Raw genomic sequence first — 15,095 nt, 5'->3', positions numbered from 1 at the left:
GTGTGAGTTTTAAATCTCAGATTCAATTTCTTGAAGTGTGTAGTGTTCACATTCTCTGTGTGTTTGTTGTGGTTTGACATGTTAATCAAGGCACGTGTCCATGTCACTGAAGTTGTCATATTTATTGGCATAAAGTTACTCGTGTCCACTTCCTGTGTTCTTACCGCTTGTGGGGTCTGCAGTGGTGGCTGACATTGCTAAATTGCATTGAGCTTTAAGCCCCTTTTTGAAGAGCTGGCCTTTGTGTTGCTGAGTTTTGCTGCTGGTACCAGCTTTATCTTTCACAGCAGCTGTGTGTTTTCTTCCTTACTTTTTGAGATGAAAGCTTAGGTTGCCAGTTTTCAGCCTTCCCTTCCTTTCTTGGTATGTGTATTTAAAGCTATAAAAGTTAGTCCTGATATTGCCGTGTCCTATTAAGTTTGCATATGGGACATTTCCATTATTGCTCTCAAAATATTCTCTAGTCTAACTTCCCAGGGTCCCCTCGCTTACGCTGCTTAGTTTCCAGAGTTTGGGGACTCGCCAGGCCTGCTGTTATGGTTGCTGACTGTCCCCTGCTCAGGCTTGTGTTCTGTGTCCCAGACTGTGTTGCTGTCACCTATGTGACCGCTGGGATGAGCACGTGTTACTGACCCTAGGGTGCAGGAACGAACACGCTTTGCATTTTGCAGAACCCATGAGCTCACCTCTGACGTGCCTCCTGTTCTGAATGTCGGGTTCTCTGCAGCAGCGGTTCACTTTGATTGTCCTTGGGGAGCCAGCGGTGGTGCTCAGCCCATGCTAACCGCCGTCCTGCCCACTCTGCTGCAGGCTTGTGGCTGCCCGCTGTACTGGAAGGCGCCGCTTTTCTGCGGTGCAGGGGGAGAGCGCACAGGCTCTGTCTCCGTCCACAAGTTCGTTGCCATGTGGAGAAAGTGAGTCTGGGCCTGACCCAGGGAGTGGGCGAGGGCAGGGCAGCGGGTCCCCATCCCGGTGGCCATGGCTGGCTCTCCGCCCCAGCCTGTCACCCCTGCCCCTGAGCCGCTTGGTTGCGCCCCTCGCGTTAGAGCATCTCCGCCCCACCTGGGAGGGGCCTGTGGGCACATGCGAGGAAGCTGGGCCCCTGTCCCCCAGGATCCTGCACACCTGCCACGACACCGCCGCCAGGTTCCTCCACCTGCTTGGGAGCCCCGGCTGCAACTACCTGGTGCAGGAGGACTTCATCCCCTTTCTGCAGGTGCGTTCCCAGGCCTGCACTGCAGCCCTCCTTCCCACTGTGGGCTCCCACATCTATACGGCATCCCTCCCTCTCCTGTGCTGCCTGCAGGTCTACACCACACACAGGCATGCACACATGAGTCTGGCTGCCTTTCCTCAGGCACTGCTTCCAGGAAAGATGGTTTGAGGAACATCCACCCGAGTATGGTGGGCAGACACTTCCCAAGCCATGAACCCACAGAACGTGGAGTCTTGGAGACACAAATTAGCACCACTGCGGCTCCTCTTCCTATGTAGAAGCAGGTTGGGGAGCTGCAGAAAAGGGTCTCCACATGGCATTCCTGCTCTGTGCACAGGAGCGTGTCCACAGGACGTTCCTGCTCTGTGCATGGGAGCGCGCACTCCACGGTGGGTGGGGGGCCGAGGCGACTGGTGGTGAGGAGTCCCTGGACACCCACCTCCAAGTGCAGGAATCACCAGAGCTTTGAGTGGAAGTGACTCACAGGGTTGGCATGACTATAGCCCTCGATAAAATGAGCATGTATCACAAATCAAATGGGCTGATGTGTTTGGCCTTCCATGTTTCTGCAAGTCCAGGTCCCGGGTGGTAAGGGGCTATCAGTAGCTGTCCTGTACTCTTAGCGGGAGGGGTAATGGTTGTTCACAATTGCACAGCATGATTTTGGGCAGCAGTGCCCTGGCTGGAATGTCTTATTCACCCCTTGGTGCAGGACCTGCAGGGTGTATTCAGAAAGGGTGGGTGCTCCAGGGTCCTGTGCGTCCATGAGGTCTCTTGTCTCCTGTGTGCAGGACGTGGTGAACACTCACCCTGGCCTGGCCTTTTTGAGGGAGGCCGCGGAGTTCCACTCTCGCTACATCACCACTGTGAGTACACGTGCCCCACAGCCAGCCCTTCACCCCTGGAGAACAGGGAGTGAGGGGTCTGTACCTGGCCCGGAGCCCAGTGTGCTCTCTGAGAGGGGGTCCGCACACCGGCAGCAGTCAGCAGACCCTGCTGGCTCCCCCAGGCAGGGAGGGGCCCTTCGGCTTCAGAGAGCACTGCCCTGCCCGCGGCCTCCCCCGCTGGGCATCGTGCAGGCACAAGCCCCCTGAACCTGCATCTGCATGTGCCCGTGTCACACCCGTAGCCTCATTCAGCTGCAGTCGCAGTCACATGGCCCCCGCATTCACAGCCGCACCTCACTGCACCCGCAGGCCCAGGCAGCCTGGGGAACATCCCATGCTCCTGCTGCCCAATGGGCGCCCACTCCCATGTCCTGAGACTGCGCGTGAAATGCATGGTGGGGCCCATGGCTCCGCGCGCTGGTCTGCCCTGAAACACACGGAGTGCACATGGGGGAGCCCCGTGTCTGCCCCACTGTCCTTGCTCCCCTGTGCTGGCCTCGACTCATTGAAGCAAGGCGATCGGAATTGTGTTGTATCTGTATGAGTCACTGACTGCAGAACATGAACGGGCTTTGTGCAGACCGCCCGCTGCTGCCCTGCAGGGGAGGGGAAGGCGTGGGGTGGTGGGGAGAGCGGGAGGGCGCCCCGAAGGAGGGCATCCCCATCTGAGTCCAGAGCTGACTAAGCCTTTTGGCCCCCTCTCCAACCTTAAACTTCAGCTTTTCATCCAGGGGTGAGTCAGGTGTGGATGTGTTCAGAGCTGGTCTTTACAAAACCCCGCTGTGAGACTTCCGCCCTCCGCTCCCGTCCACGCCACCCCTTCCCCGCCTCAGGGGTGTCCGTCTGAGTGTGGCTTGGGCAGGCCCCTGCGGGGGCTGGGGGCAGCCTCTCGGGACACCTCCGGGCCTGGCTCCGCCCCCTCCCTCCCCCGCCCGCAGAGCTGTGTGTGGCGGACGCCCTCTGCTGGCGGCGCGGGGCCCTGCAGCTCCGGGTCTCGGCCCAAGTCCCGCCCCCTCCTCCTGCAGGTCATACAGAGGATCTTCTACACAGTCAACAGGTCCTGGACCGGGAAAATCACGTGCGCGGAGCTCCGAAGGAGCACCTTCCTGCAGGTAGGACCCGGCGGGCCAGCAGGAGCACACGGCCTCCCAGTTGCCCTGTCCACAGTCTTCCACTCACCCGCCTGCCCTCTATGCACAGGTTCTGTAAACAGGTGGCCTTAGAATGGGGTGCCGACCTGCCCATGTCAGTGTAGGCGGGATGAGAGCGTGCAAGCTGCAGGGCCACCATGTACTACTGGTGGGCAGCCAGGCCAAGCCTCGGGGCAGCCCCTACCCAGGGGCTCCCAAACCAGAGTGCCACCCAAGCAGGTGCACCCCTGCTCCCAGTCATCGCACAATCCTGACCAGCTCTGAACCATCCGCGCTCAACGTGAGACACCTGGGGAGGGGTCTCAGGACAAAAGCCTGCACCCCAGGGAAGGCAGCGGTTTCCTCGGTTTGCCCGCAGAACGTGGCCCTCCTGGAGGAGGAAGCGGACATCAACCAGCTGACAGAGTACTTCTCCTACGAGCACTTCTACGTCATTTACTGCAAGTTCTGGGAGCTGGACACGGACCATGATCTCCTCATTGATGCCCAGGACCTGGCCCGCCACAACGACCACGGTGAGCATGTGGCTGGGGCGGGTGCACAGCTCCCTCCCGTGCCGGTGCCTTCCTTAGCCCGACGCACCCTGACTGCCCACCCATGCCTCCTCCACAGCCCCACTTGGGCCACTTCGCCTGCAGCCCGCCCCTGCCCTGCAGCCCTGGCCTCTCTAGGAGTGGCCTGTCATTGCAGGAAGCACAGGGATGCAGGGACACTGGTGGCTTATGTGGGTTCTGAGTGCAGGGAGCGGGACAGCCTCCCTGCAGGGTCGGGAGGTGGGCCCTATCCTGGCAGCACCAGCTCCATGTGCCGCATCCTTCCTCACCTGCCCTGCCCACCTAGTTCCTTCCCGCGGTGTCCTCCAGCTGTCGGTTTTCCCCAAGTGTTGAGGGACTGCCCTTCCCCCACTGTGAGGTTCACGCCAGGTCTGCTGGGTGAGCCCTAACTTGGCAAAGCCCCCGGGTACAGCTCAGTGAGCTCCAGCACCCACTCGCACAGTTGAGCGAACACCTGCTCAGCAGGGGAGCTGAAGGTCTGTCCCTGCCCAGTCTGTCTTCTGCTTCTTCTCCTTCCTGGCTCCCTGCAGTTCCGGCGCGGGGGCTGCGGGGGGCCTGTCTGTGGACCAGCCTCTCCGCGAGGATGGAGCCAGGCGCTGTGCTCGGACAGCAAACAGCCAGTTCTGGGTGGGCAGGATCTGGAAGGGTGCTGCATCCAGAACCCAGAGGAGCGTGAGCCTGGTGCCCGCGATGACCGCTCAGCGCCCAGATGCCTTTTTCTCTGAGCCTCATTTCCTGCCCTAACAGCAGAGCTCTGTGGGCTTCTGTCCGTTCTCAGCACAGAGGGCCGGGCAGGTTAATTTTAGGCCTCCTCACAATTCAGACGTGGTGGGAAAGAATCCTGTGTGGGTGTTTCCTTAGCAGGAAAGTTAGGTCTTTCTATTTTCTATTGCAAGAGGTCAAAATTCCTAGTACATAAGTCAGCTGAAATTTAAGTATGCCTTCGGGGTTTTAAGTTTCCTGACAGATTTCCTTACTCTTGCACCTTCTCATGTAATTTTTCCTAATAACCACATTCATGAGAGAATTTCTGAGCCCAGCTGGGCATCTGCTTTATTTGTGGTGGTCTGTGCAGCGTTTCCCAGACACCAGCTCTCTGGGCTTATCTCCTCTCTGTCTCTCTGCCTGGCATTGGGCCCCGGGCAATATCATCCCTAAACTCACCACACATTTCAGTTCTGGCATGGGCTCCGGGATCAGCCCGTGGGGGCTGGGCACACAGTTTGCCCGGATGACGTCAACCCAGCCCACAGGCCCTCCAGCTCCCCAGCCCTGGTCCCAAGTCCCTGCAGCCTGACCCTGACCCTGTGGCCTCCTGTCCCATGAACTGAAGCATCACACCTGGACGCACTCACAGGGTCTGCCTTGAAGGTTTGTCAACAAGCAGGGCTTGAAGCTACTGGCATCATGGCCTCGTCTGCCCTTAGAATACCAGTAACTGTGGGACAGTGGTCTTGGCCTGGACAGTACACTCAGTGCCTTGCAGAACAATCTGCGTGGTGATATGGGTGCCATGATACATCCCTTCCATTTGGGCCAGTTTCAAAAGCTGAAAGGGGCTTCTCAAGCAGCAATGGGATTGGCCTCACATAATACAGGAGCAAGCAGTCAGTGCTGACCCTGTCCTGTGCAGCCCACGGTGAGTGGGGGGTGGGGGGGTTCCTGTGGTGCTCTGTTTGCAGATCACTGGACATGGGAATCCGGGTCAGCTGTGCTAGTTCCCTGGGGCTGCTCTGACTGAAACAGCAGGGTATTGTCCTCTGACAGCCAGGAGTCCAATATGAAGGAGTTAATGAGGGATTGTCACCCAGGAGGGGTGTGCAAGACTCTGCGGAGGTTGCTGTAACTTGCCACAGACTACATGGATTAAAACAACAGATTTATTCTGCCCCAGCTCTGGAGACCAAGTGTCTGAGGTCCAGGCAGGGTGGGGCCTGCTCCCTCCCCAGGCTCCAGGGGAGGCTCTTTCCTGCCTCTTCCAGCTTCTGGGGGCTCCAGGCGGCCCTGGGCTTGTCCCTCCCATCACTGCCTCCTTGTCCATGTGGCTTCTCCTGTGTCTGTGTATCTCCTTATCTGTTTTTGTTGATGGCACCTAATCCAGGATTACCTCATCTCCAATTCTTCACTTAGTCAAATCTGCAGAGACCCTTATCTCCTCATAAGGTCCTTTTCACAAGTTCCAGGAGTCAGGACATGGATATGTCTTCTCAGAAGACACAATTCAAACTCTGACACATACAGGCATTTCCCATTAGGGGTGAAACTCATTTCACTGAGTTAGGGTGAAGTGGGGGTTAGGGGAAAAGACTGTCTTTATTTCCCTATCTTGTGGGCATATGCTTAGTATGGGCTGAACTGTGTCCCCCCAAATTTGTGGAATGAAGCCCTCACCCCAGGACCTCAGAATGGGGCTGTATTTGGAGAGGGCCTTTAAAGAGGGGATGAAGGTAAAATGAGACCATAGGGTGGGCCCTGATCCCATAGTACTTGTGTCCCTATAAGAGGAGATGTGGACACAGACACACAGGAACAACCCCCTGAGGACACAGGGAGAAGACGGCATCTGCACAACCAGGGGGGAGGCTCAGGAGGCCCCGCCCCGCCCATACCTGGACCTCGGGGTCCAGCCTCCAGCACGGGGGACGTGTCTTCTTAAAGCCCGTGGTCGGTGGTGGTTACAGTGGCCCAGGGAACTATTACGTGTCCTCCAGCACTCCTGCCTGTGAGTTGGGTGTTAGCTGAGGTGCACGTTTGCTCTGACCAGTCGCAGTGACAGTGTCGGGAAGCAGACGCCTGGGGGTGAACGCAGGCGAGTTGTGCTCCTCACGGGCTTCTCCTGCCTTGGAGCTGCAGCTGCTTTCCACCTGTGACTCACATTTGGGCTCAGCCCCCAGGATGGGAAAGCTCAGGGGACAGGCATGTGCCGGGGGCTGCGCATTCCCCAGCTCCGCCCTGACCAGGCCTGGCTCTCAGCATTTCAGCCCTCAGCCCGCCCGCCTTTTCCGGGGCCACGGGCCAGGACCACCCTGCAGGGACTCACGGCCTGTTCTTCTTTGCAGCTATATCCACCAAGATGATCGAGAGGATTTTCTCAGGAGCCGTGACGCGGTACGTGCCAGCTCACTGCTTCTTGGTCTTCCTTCTCATGATGGTGGCCGGTTTTCTGTGCCTGAGCTCGTTCCAGCTCAGGTCCTGACACGGGTGTGTGTTCTGAGTGCTGCCGCCAACGAGGCCATAAGGGAGAACACATTGTCACGTGATGCCGTTAGTAAGGCACATGCACATCTCTGTCCCTGGCATTACCCGGAAGGGGGGACGCAGGCCTCGAGTCGGGGGTCCGAGTCAGGCCCTGGCCGTCCAAGCGAGCACTAGAGTCCAGGCATCGGAGGCTGGCAGGCAGTGCTGACTCAGCAGTGGCAGCTGCTCCTGCCCCTCCCGGGACCCTGGGGAACCACCTTTGGGGTCGCACAGCTGCTCACACCCTCAGACTTCCTCTCAAGTAGGAACCACGTGGGATTGAGCAAACGTAGGCCCGACTCACCCAGGGGAGGCGGGCACGGCCTTCCTGGGGCGTGCTGCTCCTCCTCACTCACATCTCTGGCTCCCGTGCTGGCCCTGAACTCAGAGGCAGAAGCGTACAGAAGGAAGGGAAGATGAGCTACGCTGACTTTGTGTGGTTTCTGATCTCCGAAGAAGACAAAAACACCCCGACCAGGTAGGTGCTTGGCAGCTGCCTGTGCTTCACCTGCTGGAACATCAGGAGCCGTGCATGAGCGGTCATCCTTGAGGGTCCATCCGGGTGTGGTCAGTCCTGGGTGGGGCACCCCCCAGGCAGGGAGCCCGGAAGGGGTCCATCTGGGGGTGGCCGGTCCCCTGCGAGGTCTGTCCCGGGCGGCCAGGCTGCCCGAGGCCCGCACTGACTGGCGCTGATGGCAGCATCGAGTACTGGTTCCGCTGCATGGACCTGGACGGCGACGGAGCCCTGTCCATGTTCGAGCTGCAGTACTTCTATGAGGAGCAGTGCCGCAGGCTGGACAGCATGGCCATCGAGGCCCTGCCCTTCGAGGACTGCCTCTGCCAGATGCTGGACCTGGTGAAGCCCCAGCGGGAAGGTAATGGCCCACGCGTCAGATGGGGCAGCTCACATGTGCCATGGGGCCTCCCGTAAGTCAGTGTAAGAAGTGGCACCACCGTGTGTGAGGCGTGGCACCTTGTGTTCAAGATGGGGTGCCCTGGGTGAGGTGGAGCACACACCTTTGTTTAAGAAGGGACACCCTCATGTGAGGTAGGGCAGCCCCTGTATGAGGTGAGGCATGCCCCCATGTGAGACAGGGTTCCATGAAGGGGCGCCCACCAGGGCACAGCCATCCCCACTGAGCTGGTGTCAAGGGTGAGCAGGGCCTCAGGGGGACTGGTACCAACCCCTTGTCACTGGTGATAGCACCCAGGGCAGGTGAGCTAGTGTCATCACGTGGGACATCAGCTTTGTCGGGGCCAGTCACTAAGTGCTGAGCAGCACGGTGTGTCTAGTCCTCCCTGTCCTCCTCAGCCCCCATGTGACCCCTCAGCGCCCCCTCCCCATGCTGGGGTCTTGTCCTGTATAGGGAGCACACATACCTTCCAGGGCCAGGTGGTGGGTGTCCTGACCACACATGCAAGTCCCCCTGCCTGTGCTCCTTGCATCTTCGGGGAGATCTAGCCTGGGTCCCCTGCCACCAGCCCGAGTCCCAGACTTGTACGTCCCTCCCCCTGTGGCCAGGACACCTGGGTTGATGGGGTTGTCCTGCCGCACAGCTGAGAAGGCTGTGCCCAAGAGGGTGGATAGCTGCCCACGTTGGGACATGGGACACCCCCAAGGTCAAAGGAACAAAGGGAGTTGTCCCCTGAACTCAGGCACCTCAGTTACTGTTGTGCCTGTGTTTGGTAATCCTGGTCGGGGGCATTGTAGCCGACTGGCCTGGACCCCCGCCCTGACTGGGCCCCTCCCAGTAAGTGTGTGTACCGGCAGCTCACATGATCTGCTGGGAGTGCCCTGGCAGCCAGAGCTTGTGTCCTTGTGCCCCCTCCACCTGTGTGGGCTTAGATCCTCGGGGCCCTGCTCCACTGCTCATGTGGAGCCACCTCGTAGGCCTCCTCTGTCCGTGGCATTGTCAGAGCACAGGGTGCTCTTGAAGGTGGATTGCCAGGGCACGCTGGGCCCCAAGTCCTCCTGGCAGTAAATGCTCCCTGCACACAGGGCGGATCTCGCTGGGTGACCTCAAGAAGTGTAAGCTGGCCTATGTCTTCTTTGATACGTTCTTCAACGTCGAGAAGTACCTGGACCACGAGCAGAGAGAGCAGGCCTCCCTGCTCAGGGTGAGTGCAGGGGGCGGGGCAGGGTGACGGTCATGTGCGGGTGCGGGGTGAGCGCTCTGCCTCCGCAGCCCCTGACCTGTGTGTTCCTCCAGGAGAGCGAGAGCGAAGGCCCCGAGCTCTCAGACTGGGAGAAGTACGCCGCCGAGGAGTACGACATCCTCGTGGCCGAGGAAGCTGCGGGAGAGCCGTGGGGGGACGGGTGAGTGGGGACCAGGGGGACCCAGAAGGACTCGCACTGCCTTCTCATGTGAGAGTGGGGGCTGGGAGCATGCAGGAGAGAGGAGTGGGGACCAGGCTGCGGGGTTTGGACGAGTGGCAGATAGGCAGCAGGCACCCCCTTTCCCATACCCACCTCACCCAGAAAGCCCCTTCAGAAGGGCCTGGGCAGTCCAGTGGGGGGGGTGCTGCTCAGTGCCCCTTGGAGCACCCGTGACAAGCATGAGAAGGGCACTGGGTGGGGACAGAGGCAGGTGGGTGTCATCTGTCCAGCTGCAGCCCCAGAAGGCCTGTGTGACGTCTGGCTGGAGCTGCCTGCTGTTCCTGCTTGTCCTGGGGCCTCCCAGGGCAGCCCAAGGCCCAGCATCTGCCCCTCCCCGCCTACATGGGCACCTCAGCTTAGTTCCACGTCTGCCTGTCAGACCCCCGGACAGACTGCCTTCTCCTGTGCCCGTAACACATTTGGTGGGACACTCCATCCCGGGCTCGCAGCATGCAGGCCAGGCGCGGGCAGGAGTGGGTGTCTGGCTCCCAGGTCTGTGGCCAGTCTGGGGAGGGGCAGGTGTCTGGTGCTGGCGCTGTGCCAACAAGCACGGCCACACCCGGGTTCCCATGGGAAGCCTTGACGCTGCCACATGCAGGATGGCGTCTCCCCATGGGGGCTGCTGGTTTGGTGACAGTGCCTCCTGCCACCCCTGGATAGTTCCAGAATCGGTAGGGGGCCAGCCCCCCAAAGCCCTTTCCCTTCACCACCTGGCAAGTGCTACTCTGTGCTTTGGGATTCCCTTTTCCAGAACGTCCAGAAATGCAACCTCACAGGGCGTCTGCAATTCACGGTGTGGCTGGGCAGCACTCTGACGCACGGGTGGCCACGGGGCTTACCAGGCAAAGGGCCTGGGGTGGTTTGCCACCTTCCCAGTTTCAGGGGAATCACCCCGCTGTGAACATTCGCACACTGGCTTTCTGGGAACCTGAGCTTTCCCTTCTCTTGGCCCCGTCCTTCGGAGTTAGATGGCAGTTCATGTGGGAGGAGCCTTACCTTCTTGGCGCTGCCCATGTGTCTTGGCCACACCACCCTGCAGCCCCACGAGGGTTCCCCCTCCTGGCACTGTGGAGTACCGCTTGTCTTCAACTGCCGCGTCTTTGCTGAGGAAGCAGTGCCCGCGCCTGACCTTGCTTACGGTCAGTCATCTTGGTGAAGGGCTGCATCCTTCGTCAGCTCCCAGTTGTGCACTGTCTCCTCCTCGCGTGGTAAGGGCTCTCTGTACCTCCTAGACGCACGGGCTGTGTCAGGAACGGGACATCCCGTCTCCTCCCAACTGGTGGCGCGCTTTTGTCCTCCCACCGCAGTGTTTCGGAAAGGAGCCAACCTTCATTCTGATGACGTGGCCTTGATCAGTACGTGATCCTCACAGCCTGTGTTTGCTGTCACACGTTGGAAACCACTGCCTCGTCCGTGGAGGTTTTCTTCTAGAAGTTGTAGTGTTTTATGCTCACATTCAGGCCTCTGGTGCTTCCACTTCCCACGGGGCGCAGGGATGTCCCAACACTTTTCCATGCGTGTGGACACCCAGTTTCCCCACACTGTTGTAGGAAAGCCGTCAAATTGGCTTGGCGTCCTTGTGGGATGGGACACCAGGGCCACGTGTGCAGTCTCTGAACCTCATGGTGTGCCTTTGGCACACGGCAGCATGTGCGTTGCTACAGCTTCATGCAAGAAGTGAGATTGCAAAGCAAGGCCCGGCCCTGCTCCTCGCGGGGTCCCAGGCACCTCGACCAGACTCGGCTGAGTTGCCAGGGGGTGACAGTTGGCCCCACGGCCCCACGGCTGTGAGACGGATTTGGAGACCATCTGTCCCACCGATCTGTGTGACTGTTGTCACAGCCACCCAGCCCTGATTTCAGGAGCTCGGCAGCCATGAGATGAGATCCTGCCAGCTTCCTCTTCCAACACCCTGCTGGCAATTCTGGTTCCTTTGCCTCTACATGGGAGTAGTGTTCCTACAAAGTTCACACGGGAACACTGCGATTCTGGGGGAGGGAGCCCATGTGGGACACTTGAAGCCTTACTGACCCTGCATCTCCTGGCCCACAAACACACCATCTCTCCATTCACTGAGGTCTTCTCTGATGTCTCCCATCTCTTGTGTCATTTTCAGCTTATAGATCTTGCATGTATCTGGGGAGATTCTAGAGTACATGGTAGTCTTTGGTATTGGAAAGGTGCTTTAGAACAGGGCCTCTCCGTCGGTAGTGCCCCGTGCTCTGCACTGACCTCCTCACCACCCAAGCACAAGCAACCGCAGTCCTCCTCTCCTCCCCGTGCACCTCCCAGCTCACCCAGGACAGGCCTGGATCAAGCGCTGAGGGTGACAGCCTTGCCTTGCTTCCCAAGCTGAGGTGGGACGTCCCCTTCATCCACCGCGAAGCGCAGGGTTCCCTGACAGGCTTTCCATACGTCCTTCCTACTCCCACTCTGCTGAGACCGAGTACTGAATTTGGTCGGATGCTCTTGGCCGACGGGTTTCCCTTCTACAGTCGGTGGGTCCGTGAGCCGAGTGACTTGCGGTGGTGGTAGCAGCCTTCCTTCCCAACAGGAACCCTGCCTGGAAATGAGACCTGTCGCCCTTTTCTGTTTTTGGGGTCCACTTGATGGGATCGCTGGTGATCCTGTGGCACTGTCTCATTTTGGTCTCAGGAAATGCTGACCCCCCCTAGAGCACAGCAGAGTTGCTCCTCCCCCGTTTGCTGAAGCTGCCTGGGGTGCCATCCACCAGTGATATCTTGGGCCCCATGTTCCCTTGAGCTGCTGCATCCACTGATCGGGGAGCCGCTGGGCCCATGGGCAGTGCCTACAGGGGCAGGTCTGCTGCTCTGATTGCAGGGGGTGCTGCCCCACTCTGCGCCCATGACCTCACCCAGCCCCTCCTTGCAGGTACGAAGCCGAGCTCAGCCCCGTGGACCAGAAGCTGAGCGCGCTGCGGTCTCCACTGGCCCAGAGGCCCTTCTTTGAGGTGCCGTCCGCTCTGAGCACCATCGACCTGTGTGAGTGTGGGGATGATGACCTGCCACCCTTGTGACCTGCGCCCACGAGGGACTCCCTGTGCAGCTTTTGTGTCAGAGAACGAAACCGTTTGTTGAGCTTTTACAGAAAACAAGGTGCGTGTGTATGGAATGACAGATGTATTTATTCAGCACAAAGCTGGTCACAGGTCACTGGAGCGTCAGCCACCTTGGAAGGGCGGACATGCTGGCCCTGGGGAAAACCCTCCCCAAACCAGGTGCCCGTGGCCCGCACACTCACTTTTGGCTAAGCCATCGCAGACTTACTGTCCTGGCAGACGACCTGGAGGGGAAGTGGTCTCTCCGGGAGGGTCTGCCCTGGGGGCCATGTGGCACGTGCTGACTCCAGACCTCCAGACATGTGTGCTACATTCGCCATCTAGTCTGGAATGTTCCAGGAGCCGCAGCAGCGGGAGCCTTCTGTCTGCATGTGAATTTTGGGCACTGTGCCCTTCACATGGGGTGCAGGGGTCCCCTCAAAATTGTTGGAACGTTTTTATGTCAATGCACAGAACGTGTAAAGCTTTTATTTGTCATGTAGAGCAGTTTTAAAACGTCTTACAGATTCACGTTTGCATTTTCAATAAAGAACTTCAGGGTTTTTTGGTGCGGGCTCAGCTCGCACGATGTGGACACACAGAGGCATGGCTCACAAGGGACACAGTGATGCGCAGGGGACTCCACGGGACATGACGGCCTTTAGGGGCAGGAACCCCAGCCAAGGTCGCAGGCCCTGAGAGCTTCTGTGGCCTGGCTCTCCTCAGCCGTGGGGTCTGCATTCTGGCAACAGGGACCCAAGAGCCACCCTATAGGCCATTCTTCCAGCTCCCAAAGCTTTGGGAGGACAGGGAACACAGCCTCAGGACCCCCCGCCCCTACATGCCTCAGGCAGCAATGTCCTAGCCCACTTGGTGCAGAGGCCCTGTGGAACCGGCCCACACGGGGATGTGCAGCTCCCGTTGGGGTGAGGGCCAAGGGAGTCCCCTAGGCAGGACAGCAGAGACCCTCAACGTCCACTCTGCTGTGAGGGGAGGCTCAGTTTGGCACCAGCATGAGATTTGGAGTGAGGAGTGGTCCCACTATGCATGCCCAGGAAAGGGCACTGACCAGCTGCCGTGGCCCTCCTGCCCCAGTCAGGCTCTGCCAACTTCTCTGCAACATCCAGGCGCTGAGCAGACACCCAAGGGAGCCTCCCTCCCTTGCAGCTGGGCAACAGCACTGGGGACAACCCTCCAGCACCCAGGCCCTGAGCCACAAGAGGGGGAGCCCACAGCCCACACACGACCGGGGCCGTCATGAGACAAGGGAGCCAGCCCCCTACCCCACTGCTGGGGGAGAGCTGGTTCTGGAATTTTCCTTCCCAGTGGAGAGTGGTCATCGGTGAGTCCAGCAAGGAAGCCATGGGGGGAAAGGCACCTGGGTGGGCAAGTGGGCACGCCAAAGGCCCCCACTTCACAGCTGCAAAGCCCTGTCCCCATGAACAGGGGTCAGATCCATGGGTGCAGACAGCAGGGTCAGTGCCCTACAGCCTGGAGGCCTCTAGGGCCCTGGTCAGCTGCACTCGAGGCTACTGGTTCCCCCACCCAGGGACGGCTGGCTTGGACACCATGGTGACAGGCATTCCTCACACAGGGCACCAGAGCTAGGAACTGCTCAGTCAGACACCCCCTGGGGACAGACGGGGCAGACCCTCAGTGCCCGTGGACCCAGACAGGTGTAGGCAGGCTCAGGCATGCAGGTCGGGGACAGTTCTGAGTCTGACTGTTGGCAACCAGCAAGTCCCCAAACGCCAGACTACCACAACCTGCAGGGTCACAGGGACTGTGGACACAGAGAGGGTGCCCAGCCCACACTCCTGCTGCAGGAGCTGCCAGGTGGCTACAGAACTCTGCCTGCCAGGAGCACCCTAGCTCTCGCTCATGCACAGCCAGGCTTGGGGACAGCCAGGCAGCAACCAGAAAAGGCCAACGACCCAGGATACTCTGAGATCAGTGTCCCGAGCCACACGGGCCTGGGTTCAAGGACCACACTTAGCCTTGGCCATTTTGAGTCCACATGCGCCAGAGCACCTGCGGGGCTAGGCCCCCAGGAAGTATCAACACAACAGGCACCCAGTGACACATCCACACAGGGCCCTCGGTCCCAGAGCAACCATGCAGGGAACGTGCTCTCACCCCGCATCCAGGCACAGCAGCCTTGAGGCACACCGCCTGCCCCACCGGGGCCTGGAGGTGGTGGCAGGAAAAGGACGTGCGGCCCAGCCCAGGACATACCTCTGGGGGGGGCACATGCTCCACGTCGATATCTTCATCGGAGCTCTCGGAGTCCGACAGGAAGTCAGCATCAAAGATGTCCCTGTGGGCAGATGAAGTCAGTCCCAGAGTACTGCCAGTGGGTGAGACCAGACAGTCCCCTGGGGACGCAGCCTCTTGTTGGGCCCCTGTCCCTGTGACAGACTGAAGCAGGGGCCACTTGGGATCAGGAGCCCTGGTGAGGACACACTGGCAGGGCTGTGGGAAGGTGGGGGGGACATTGTGACAGTGGAGGGAGAAAGGGGGCCAGGTGGAGGAAGAGGTGAGGAGGTGGGCACCAGCAGCTCTGGGCACACCACAGTGCCTGCAAGCTGTAGGAAACAGGGGGACAGAAGGGGCCC

The 15,095-nt window shown here is 59.6% G+C and overlaps 2 protein-coding genes across 5 annotated transcripts in view; one reads left to right on the top strand and one right to left on the bottom strand.

The window, feature by feature from the left end:
* Positions 1–13,009, top strand: part of LOC130678805 (serine/threonine-protein phosphatase 2A regulatory subunit B'' subunit beta-like) — a 45,153-nt gene extending 32,144 nt beyond the window's left edge. For 3 of the 4 annotated variants that reach the window (XM_057496008.1, XM_057496007.1, XM_057496010.1), the window contains exons 3-13: positions 811–914; positions 1,114–1,216; positions 2,008–2,082; positions 3,129–3,215; positions 3,613–3,769; positions 6,868–6,916; positions 7,434–7,523; positions 7,745–7,920; positions 9,045–9,163; positions 9,256–9,362; positions 12,315–13,009. In XM_057496008.1, the coding sequence (XP_057351991.1) occupies positions 811–914; positions 1,114–1,216; positions 2,008–2,082; positions 3,129–3,215; positions 3,613–3,769; positions 6,868–6,916; positions 7,434–7,523; positions 7,745–7,920; positions 9,045–9,163; positions 9,256–9,362; positions 12,315–12,459 (1,212 nt within the window). In that variant the 3' untranslated portion in view covers positions 12,460–13,009. The remainder of the gene's footprint in view (positions 1–810; positions 915–1,113; positions 1,217–2,007; positions 2,083–3,128; positions 3,216–3,612; positions 3,770–6,867; positions 6,917–7,433; positions 7,524–7,744; positions 7,921–9,044; positions 9,164–9,255; positions 9,363–12,314) is intronic. The other variant, XM_057496009.1, reaches the window with a different exon arrangement.
* A 713-nt stretch (positions 13,010–13,722) lies between these two features.
* LOC118935951 (cohesin subunit SA-2-like) overlaps positions 13,723–15,095 on the bottom strand; it is a 28,446-nt gene continuing 27,073 nt past the window's right edge. Inside the window, exons 32-33 of the mRNA XM_057495972.1 lie at positions 14,716–14,797; positions 13,723–14,110 (exon numbers count right to left, since the gene is read on the bottom strand). Coding sequence (XP_057351955.1) covers positions 14,096–14,110; positions 14,716–14,797 — 97 coding nt within the window. The 3' untranslated portion in view covers positions 13,723–14,095. The remainder of the gene's footprint in view (positions 14,111–14,715; positions 14,798–15,095) is intronic.

Source organism: Manis pentadactyla, chromosome X (genome assembly GCF_030020395.1).
Source record: "Manis pentadactyla isolate mManPen7 chromosome X, mManPen7.hap1, whole genome shotgun sequence".
NCBI lineage: Eukaryota > Metazoa > Chordata > Mammalia > Pholidota > Manidae > Manis > Manis pentadactyla.
Note: the sequence above shows the minus strand (reverse complement) of the source record. Positions and strands in the feature narration are given on the sequence as shown.